Below are 10,619 nucleotides of genomic sequence, written 5' to 3' on the forward strand. Positions count from 1 at the left end.
ACAAAAAATCAGAATAAAATTTATACCACGTTACAAAATTGATTCCAGCGGCTGTGGTTGAGGAAGATGGCTATGAAGACGAAGAGCCTGAATACGAGCAAGGAGGCATTGCGTTAAATGGTGGATAACAGATAGGATAAGTTTACACGTTTACAGAAAAGATATTGTGAATTATTATTATATTAAAAAGATTAAGCAGTATTATTTAAGATTAAGAAGAAAAGACTTTAAATTGTCGTTTATTTATTTGCAGGTAAAATCTTTGTGTATAGTAAAATAATCATATTATGATATTCATGTTAATAAATAATTTATTTACAGATCAACACAATTTTTCTATTTCTTAAAAAACTAATAGCTTATACGAATCGACTTATATATGTATACATATGAGATTAGTTTTAAAATACATATTTAACTGTGATTGTATACATAAGCTTGATTTGGTCTCCATAGTGCCTCTGCATCATATTGTTATAATAGTTGTTATGTATAATACTGCAAATTCTATAGAAAATAAAATAAAATAAATTTATAATATAAAATAAAAAGTATATTTACCAATATAGATAGGCTTATCAAATGCAATGATCTTATTCTCTAGTGCAACTGCGTTCAGGATATCACTATACCTGGTACAATATTTAAAATTTGTCCGGTTCATGAGTTTTTGTAACCGTGTATCGTTTGCTACAAGCTCCATTTAAGTTTTTTTACGTTTTGTTTCCATCGTCTTCCCTGGAAAATCAAGAGAAATGTTAGTAAAATGTTTAACAAGATTAAATAGTTAAAAGTAACATACCAAATACAGCACTGTTCATCAACTTGAAAAAAATCTTTCTCAAATTGGTTTTTGCCTTCTTCCTCATCTCTGTGTTCATTTCTATATACTTCGACAGCCAATCTGACTGGTACAACTCTAAAACTCTATGCACCTATAAATAAAATTAAAAATTAAAAATCCGTTTAAAATATTGTAAAATAAAAATATTTACTCTTTTTACTATCAATCCATTTTAAATCGTCTGTTGCAAGTTACTGTAGTGTATATAGTGATATAATTCTTCTTTTTCTCGTCACCATCAGTTTTCACCTTCGAGCCTGGTGGTATACAGAAAAGGCAGGTTAACATCGCATGAAAGCTAAGAGATGGAGCGGTATAGCAGTATGCCGCATCTAGATTGTATGATGATATGCATAAGTGACGGAATACACTTTAAATACATCAATATACGTAATATCACAAAAATTTTTAGATACAAGAACACAATATTTTAAGAACTTCATATTTGATAGATGGAGATGAATTAGGCATTTGGTTAAAATCATTTTTTGGATTACTTTTTCTCCCAGTAGAAAAGGTTGAAGAAGGCTTTTTAGAACTCATGAGTACGTGTCCAAATTAAAATGAAGGCTATATATTTTCTGGTTACTTACTTAAGTCGTACATAGAATCTGGTTGTCTATTCCCTCCTGAATTATGGGCAGGCGAACCTTCAATTAGTCAAAGGTAACTTACATTTTATTTTTTATATATTTAGGGATACTGAAAAAAATTGTTTTGTTAGAACCACAAATGGAGAAGAAAGTTTTCATAAAATGTACAACGGACAATTTCAGAGTGCTCACCCACCAACGCATGTAGTAATATCTTTACTAATGGAAATACAGATCAAAATTATGAAAAAAAATAGTTCAATAGCTAGAAACGTGCACAGTAAAATGGGATCATCCGATTTAAAACGTATATGTAACGTTATAGAAAATTTTTATAATACAGTGAAAACTCTTTATAACGAAACTCTTTACAACGAAAAACTCTATATAACGTAAACATTACATAATAATGGTTGGTTTGCTATATAACCCATTAGACAATTCATTCTCTATAACGTATTAGTCACTCTCAATAACGAAACAATATTTTATGTTTCATAATACAATTTACGTGTTATCGTATCTATTACATATATAAACTATAAAAATAATCGGCAATTATGCCGACATTTCCAAGAACGATTACATTCTTTCATTATCTACTTTTAATATCGTTATTATCGATATTTAATAGGTACAATGTTCATTTTACTATCGACGTAATGTCTAACATTATACACATGACCACAGTAGTGCGCTAACTATCGTTATGGCAAGTAAAAGAAAAGCACTGTGTGTTGATCAAAAAGTCGCTTTAATACGTGCGATTGAAAAAGGTGAAAAAAAAAAGTGATGTCGGGAAACGTTTTGGATTCAGCCCATCTACTGTCGCTACTATCTGGAAGAATAAGGATAAAATATTGCATGGTGAAACAGAAGGAAGTTCTTGTAAAAAAATAAGGAAACCGAAATTTGAAGACTTGGACCAGGCCATGTTAACGTGGTTGTTAACACTAAGTGAGTGGATTACTCAGTTCAATACTTCGCATACTTTTACTCCTGAGGACCTACAAAACTATGTAGAAATAGACGAGAATCTAGTTACAACAATATCGTTAACTGATGAAGAAATCCTAAATGCAGTGACAAAAGGCGAGGAGGAGCAAAAGGAAGATGAAAAGGAAGCACAACCTGACGAAGTCGTAATACCAAGTATTCAACAAGCACTTGATGCGGCTAAATTATTAGAAAAGTATTTATTGTTTCATGAAGATGATCCAAAGTTATCCCAAAACATGGGAGAAATTCATAGAAAAATACAAAAACAGTATTGGCAAAATAAAAAAGTACAAACTAAGATGACAGACTATTTAAAATAAAGTATAAATATGTATAGTATAAAAACTAAATTATATTTAATAAGTATGTATAATAATAATAATAATAATAATAATTTAATATAATACGTAAATATATATAAAATAATGTAAAAATAATGATGTGTTTGATATATAATATTACATAATATTTATATAATAAATATATAATATATATAAATATGTATAATAAATCGTTTGTAATGACAACATTGCACCCAATACCTATTGTATTCCTATGAACAATAAAGTGTGCGGAATCGTGTTCAAAAAAAAAAAAAACGTGCGGAATCATATTCCTCCCTTTGCGCCGATTACCGTTATCAACACCGGTACTTTGCGTGTGTCTTCAACGTAATTAATTACAAAAAATTGCCCGAGTCATTTTTCGTACCAGTGGAGTACGATTGCCCTGTTTTACCTATTTGGGCATTCGATTGCACGCAGCGCTGGAATAACAAAGAACATTATTTTGACTATTCAAAAGCTTACGATTTTGCGTGAAATTAGATATGACGTTGCCAATTTGTTTGTAACAAATTTCAGTTATTTCGTAATTAATTTTTATATTTAAATACAGATACAAATTCATCCATTCAGGAAGTTTTTAAATACATTTACTTCCTTAAATACTTATTATTATAAAAAAAAATATCGTTAAATATACGTAAATAACACAAAATAAAACAAACACTTTACATACACACGCAGTCCACGTTATAAAAGAAAATAATTATCGTTATAAAAAAAAAAATATTCATAAAAAAGGTTAAATATTCGAATAGATAAATAAATTAAAAAGTAAATAATTGAAAAAAAATTACAAATTACATTTAATATTTTTAAGTTAAATTTTAAAGCCCAGTACCAATTTCCAAAAATATCTAAAAACGTATGCTCTTGTATACTCTTCGTATTGCTTACACATAAATTCTATTTTCTAAAGTTCTTCCTTTGATATTTACCGTACCCTTGTATATTTGGCAACGTTGCTTAGGAGTTAAAATAATTTAGTGTGCACAATCGTACGCCTAAAAAGGTACCGCTGATAAGATACGCGCGCAATCGTATTGCACCCCTTCGTACGTATTCCAATTGTCTCCGAAAGCGTATTCAGGCGCCGAACCTTTGTGGACTTGCTGTTGAATTAGTGGGCATTGGTGACGTTAATTTAAGTTGTAACTTTATAAATATATTCTCTGTGCACATTAAATGTTAGGCGTAGGGAAAGTGACGTCCCCACCGTCCGATGCATCTTAATAAATGCACCGCAATAGCCCTACCCTGACCTTAATTGGTTGGGGTAGTCTGGTACTCCAGGTTGGGGGTTATTACGATGGGCTAACCACCCATATAATGTAAAAAACGCCTTAGTTAAGAAACCACCAAAAAACAAGCCTCGGATATGGATTGATAAAATGGATAAACAACTGGAACAAGGAAATGGAATAAATTTGGGATCATGGAACGTTAGAACTTTAAACATACCAGGTGCACTGCAATATGTTTTAGATACAGTTAGATCATATAAAATACAATTATTAGCCTTGCAAGAAGTTAGATGGCCTAATAAAGGAAGCGTAACTAAAGAAAATATGACCTTATTCTACAGTGAAACAGATAATGGAGCACGAGAAAATGGAGTAGTCTTCATAGTACATGATTGCTTACTACCGCACGTTAAAATCTTTGAACCAGTAAATGACAGAATATGTTATATAATCTTAAAGGGAAAATATTTCGATATTGCAGTAATTTCTTGCTACGGTCCAACTGAAGAAAAAGAAGATAAAAAAAAAGACAAATTTTATGAGGAATTAGCAGAAGTTTATGACAGATTACCTAGACATAGTATCAAAATATTTTTAGGGAATTTTAATGCTAAAATTGGCCGGGAAACTATGTATAGACCATTGATAGGTAAGGAAAGTCATCATGAATATAGTAATGACAACGGAACACGATTAATAAACATGGCAATGTCAAAAGAGTTAGGGATCAGTAGTACTTATTTTCCCCGAAAGAATATACACAAGCACACATGGGTATCCCCAAATGAATTAACTAAAAACCAAATAGATCATGTCATGATCAGTAAAAAACATATGAGCTGTATAAGTAACGTGAGAAGTTACAGAGGTGCAGATGCGGATACCGACCACTATCTGATTATAGCCCATTTCAGGATAAGGCTATCATCGAAATGGAAACGATCATCAAAAACGTACAACTCGAAATTCAATGTTGAAATACTTAGAGACCAAGAAATAGCAAAACAGTATGAAAAACTAGTACAGAAGAAGATAGGAAAAAACAGTTGGAAGAATTCGACTGAGGATATAGAAAACCAATGGAACCGAAAAAAACAAATCATAACAGACTGCGCGTCAGTGGTTATTGGAAATGCACCAAAACGAGAAGAAAAACGATGGTTTAATGATAAGTGTCGAGAAGCAATAAAGAAACGTTTTGAACTTAGAAAGAAATTGTTACAAAATCCATCTGAAGAAAATAAAATCATATATGAAAACTGGAGAAAAGAAACCCACAAATTATTAAGAAGAGAAAAAAGAACTGATATGAAGGCGAGAATAGCAGAAATTGAAGAAAACAGAAAAAACCCCAAAAAATTCTTTGAAAACAGAAAACAAATTAAAGAAGGTTTTAAACCGCAAGTAAAAATGCTATTAAATGAGAAAGGAGAATTAGTCACGGATAAAAAAGAAATAGTAGAGCTGTTTAAAAAGCATTTTGAAACACTATTAAACAGACAAGGACAAGGTAGCACAAACGAAGACATGACGTACTACACTGTAGAACCTGATATTGGAGAACCTAAATAGGAAGAAGTAGCAAGGATAATAGAAACACTCAAGAACAACAAATCCCCGAGTGAAAACAAAATCCCAGCAGAACTACTAAAAAAGGGCGGAAAAGATTTAATAAACACCTTACATGGAATTATTAGTGAAGTATGGAAAAGAGAGACTATGCCAGAGGAGTGGAATACGGCAATACTATGTCCTATTTTCAAGAAGGGAGATCCAATGTTAGTTTCAAATTATAGAGGTATATCATTATTAGACACAGGATATACAGTATTTACATCACTGCTGCTGGAACGAATAAACCAATATGCAACAGAGATTGTGGGGGAATACCAGTGCGGATTTAGAAAAGGAAAATCAACAGTCGATAGTATCCATACCATCAGACAAATAGCGGAGAAGCACTACGAATACAATAAAGATCTACACCTATTGTTCATAGATTTTAAACAAGCCTACGATTCTATTAATAGAAAAGAGTTATGGAAGGTCCTGAGATATCTAGATATTCCTCAGAAATATATAGATTTAATCAAGATGTGTAATAGTAAGACTAATTTGAAGGCAAAAACCAACAGGAAATGTCAGAAAAGTTCGAAGTAAAATCTGGCCTTCGTCAAGGAGATGCATTGTCACCGATGCTATTCAACATTGCTTTGGAATGGGTAGTGAGAACAGCAAATGAAACTCGAAAAATGGAAGTAGGTGAAATTGAAACCATTCTTGCTTATGCAGACGATTTGGTAATTCTGGGTAATTCTAGAAACGAAGTGAAGCAAACCACAATAAAATTCTGAGAAGCAGGCAAGATTATGGGTCTAGAAGTCAATCAAGAGAAAACAAAATACATGTGTATTTCACGGAATGACAGAAACGATTTAAATCTAAAATTAGATCCTTATATCTTCGAAAAAGTAGAGGCGTTTAAATATTTAGGTATAAACATAAACAGCAAAAACAACGTACATGAAGAAATAAAAGAACTGGTAGCTAGCGCGAACCGATATTATTATAGCCTACTTAAACTATTCAGATCGAAGCTTTTATTGAGAGAATCGAAGGTAACTCTATACACAAGTTACTTGAGACTCGTGTTGACATATGGATGTGAGACATGGGCTACTACGAAAGGTGATTACGCTAAGCTATGTACAACAGAAAGAAAAGTGTTCAGAAAAATATTTGGCCCAGTTTATAATATAGAAACGAGAACATATGAAAGAAGGCATAACAATGGCCTACAGAATTTATATGGATGACCAAATATATTATCGTATAGCAGAAGCAAGAGGATAGAATGGGCTGGACATGTTTGGAGGGCAGAGGGGAAAACTATAAAACGAGTTACAGAAGGAAGAATTGTGGGGAAAATACCTGTAGGAAGACCCCGAACAAGATGGAAGGATGTAATAGTAAAAGATCTAAAAATTATCCATGATAACGCAAAAATGGAAGATGCGAATGATAAGGACCGATGGAGTGAAATAATGGTGGCAGCGATGGACCTACATGGTCCGCTAAGCTGTTAAGAAGAAGAAGAATATTAGATGTTTGAAAGCGCATATTTATGAACTGTTAATCTTACTAGAAAGTATTGAAAATAAATTTGATGCTAAGTACTCAGTGAGACTTGGTTGAAAGAAGATAATAATATAACAATTGAAGGCTAACAAATTGTTCACTCGTTAGGAATAATCAACCATTATGACGGTGTGTTAGTCTTAGTAAGCAATAACTGCAGATTATATAACGTGGAAACACAAGTTATAAATCATTGTAATTCGATCAAACTAACTATCAATAAAAACGGTTATAATTTCACTGTTACTGGGGTTTATTGGTCGCGATGTCATAACAAAGATCAATATATTACCTCTTTAGGTGATTACCTTTCTAATGAGAATTTTATAGGTAATCACATTTTTGACGTGACAACGTCTTATAATTCGATGGAGCCGGCTGCACGCACGAAAAAACATGACTCATGAGTCGTTACCTCGCTGTGAGGCGTTCCATTCGCGTAGGCTACCCAACATCGGTCGTCACGCGCGTAGAGCGAGCGTCGGGCGGAGTGGGGTGGCAATCGTACGGTGTGCTGCCAACACACACGGTCGTCGTCGGCAGATTCATTATTATTAAAGACCGGATTTATATTCTCTTAAAATACCCAAAATATGATGCTAATATTCTCTAAAACACATTCAAATATTCTCATTATATTCTCTCAAAAATTTAAAAAATATGCAAAAATAATCAAAAAATATCATTATATGCTCTAATATGCATTTTTAAAAATTTTTTCAACATTATTTTAATAGTGAGGTATTAATTAGGTATTAAAAGTTGAATATTATACCTAATGGAATACTATTGCACTTTAGTACCTAAGAGTAGGAAATAGGAATATAATATAAATATAACAGTAGGTATAATATTAAAACAAAATTTGGATATTTAAATATTTTATTAAACGTTGATCTTATCAGTAGATATATATAGACAAACCTTGATAACACTGCGTGTTTTCTTTTTATCAAAATGATAAAAAATAAATTGTAATTAATGTTCAAAAAAATTTTTCTGGGTACCGAAATATTAAAATTAAAAATAAGTACAATTTTTCCACACAATTTACGAAATATTCCAAAATATGCTAAATGGGTTAAATATTCTCTAACCCATAAAATATTTTCAAATATGCAAAAAAAACTTTTTTCTACGCATTCAGAACTTAACGAATCGTCCACATTTCTTACTCTCATAAGACTGCATGTCTGCATAGACCCAGTAACGATATGTAAAAACATATAAATCCGGTCTTTAATTATTATTATTAATATTATTTATTATTCTCGTTTACGTATACGCGCGAAACCGTGTGTGCAGTGGCGTATACATATAACTTTTGTATGGGGGGGGGGGGGGATCAGTTGCAAACAAATTATTATGGAACAAAAATACCTAAACCTAGGTATGTGCATTGGTACTATTACATCTGTTATGACTTGTTCGTACAACTGACATAATATTTGTTGTTGATTTTTGTTTTTAGATAATAATATTTATTATTTAAGCTATTTGTAGCTTTCAATGAACAAATTACTGATAGCTATTAGCTATTAGTTGTAGGTATATCCATGTTAGTTGATAATATACAAAATTGATAATGTTTTGGTATAAATGCGTAAAAACCATGAACTAAGATATACAGGACTGGACACCGATAGGTTGGCGGGTATGAAGGGTACGGTCAGTAAATGTTACGCCTCTTACCTTCAATCGGAGCTGGCGCAATATATGAGAATAAATTTGCAACCTAATTTATAAAACACAAAATTTGTATGCTATAAATTTAATATAGGTACATATTATTTCGAAAACAAAACATAATTATGTTTATTTTAACACCTAATATCATTCTGTACCGTACATGCTTAACGGCAGTTAACGCATATGGTATTCGATATAAAGTTCGTAAAAATGGTTAACAAGTGTTCTGTGTTGCTGTGTAAAAGTCGAAAGTACAATATTAAAAAGTATTCGATATTTCAAGCGCCGAAAAATAAAGATATTTCTGAACTATGGTCCAAAATTATATCGCAAGTTAACCACAAACAAACTAATGCGAAATATTTGTGTGAACTCCACTTTAGTAGTGAAGATGTTATAAGAAATTATTCTGGTTGGAATATGCCAGTTAAACAGAGGTAACTTGTGTTTGTATTCTGTCTGGTATTATATTATTTGAATAATTATGATAATTATTGATCCTTACCATTGTTTATCCCATGAACTAAGATATAACTAAGTATATCTTAGTTCATGGTTTATCCTAATTATTTGTTAATGAAATGAAAAAATGTTAAATTAATTTTTTTTTTTCTTTTTAGTTCTAGTTCTACAGATAGTAATAACGTTTCATTTTCTCCTGCTGATTTTGTTATTCCGCTGTCTGCTACTAAACCGAGGCTAAAAAAAAAAATGCTATTCCTTCAATATTTGAAATAAATGGTTAGTGTAATGAATTAACTACATGGATATATGTATATATTATACAAAAAAACTATTCAATTCATCTTATTTTTAGATCAAAATGTTACTGTTACCAATAATTCTTTAAGTGTTGAAAAATATAACAAATGTTTAGCGTCAACTAGTAACTATTATTGTTCTGATATACTACAATCTACGTCGTATGAGGTGAATTAAATAATAATTTAAATGTTTAACTACCTATTTAAACTTACAAACCTAATTATAGTATAAGTTTCTTATAAAGTTGGAAAAATAAAGTAAGGTATGAATGTATTAAGTGTTTTTAATCTAAGATTTCTTTTTAGTCATTACCACTTCAACCATCATGTAGAAAACGACTTAAGTGGTCTGCTGAAGATGTAATCTTGCCAGAACAGTTACCATATCCACAAAATGATGAAGTAATTAAATATAAATAAAATAGCCCCCCCCAAAAAAAAAAAGAACCCAAAAATACTAAATAAATATTTAATGATCTGTTTTTAATTTTTTTATTAGTCTCCAATATCTGACTTGTTTAGTTCCTATGATGATTTATTGAAAAATTACAAACATATAGTCTTACCTATCGGTTGGAATAGTATATGTGATGATGGTTCAATTGTGTTTTTTTTTGTGCGTCCAAATGGTTACAATAAAATGGCTGTTGTTGAAAAACAATTAGTATTTACTGATGATGAAAAAGTCGAGTGCTATGTATTAAATTGCCCTGTGCAGTTGGATGATTTTGAAATGACAAACATTTGTTTTCCTTTTTCTTCACAATTGATTGAAGAAACTTTGTGTGGCTTAAATGTAACTCAAACATGCAATGGTGGTCCTAGTGCAGATCATTTTAAAGGTACAAAGAAATTGAATTTTGTTTATTATTATTTGAATTATTTAATTGAATTATGCAAATAAAACAAAATATTTTTTATAATACATAATTAAATAATTTACCACATGCTTAAATTTTCAATGAGGATATATTCTCTAGTTTTTCAACACATTTAGGAGTTAT

General features: G+C 31.0%; 2 protein-coding genes across 2 annotated transcripts in view; both read left to right on the forward strand.

Moving 5' to 3' along the window:
- The first annotated feature begins 4,171 nt into the window (after positions 1-4,171).
- On the forward strand, positions 4,172-5,596 carry LOC103308210 (craniofacial development protein 2-like). The gene has a single exon (XM_008181236.1). It carries the CDS (start codon positions 4,172-4,174, stop codon positions 5,594-5,596), a length of 1,425 nt encoding a protein of 474 aa, XP_008179458.1.
- A 147-nt stretch (positions 5,597-5,743) lies between these two features.
- Positions 5,744-10,619, forward strand: part of LOC107882713 — a 7,795-nt gene continuing 2,919 nt past the window's right edge. The window contains exons 1-4 of the mRNA XM_029485180.1: positions 5,744-6,070; positions 6,160-6,324; positions 9,922-10,017; positions 10,115-10,457. Of these exons, the coding sequence (XP_029341040.1) occupies positions 5,744-6,070; positions 6,160-6,324; positions 9,922-10,017; positions 10,115-10,457 (931 nt within the window). The remainder of the gene's footprint in view (positions 6,071-6,159; positions 6,325-9,921; positions 10,018-10,114; positions 10,458-10,619) is intronic.

This window comes from Acyrthosiphon pisum, chromosome X (genome assembly GCF_005508785.2).
Source record: "Acyrthosiphon pisum isolate AL4f chromosome X, pea_aphid_22Mar2018_4r6ur, whole genome shotgun sequence".
NCBI lineage: Eukaryota > Metazoa > Arthropoda > Insecta > Hemiptera > Aphididae > Acyrthosiphon > Acyrthosiphon pisum.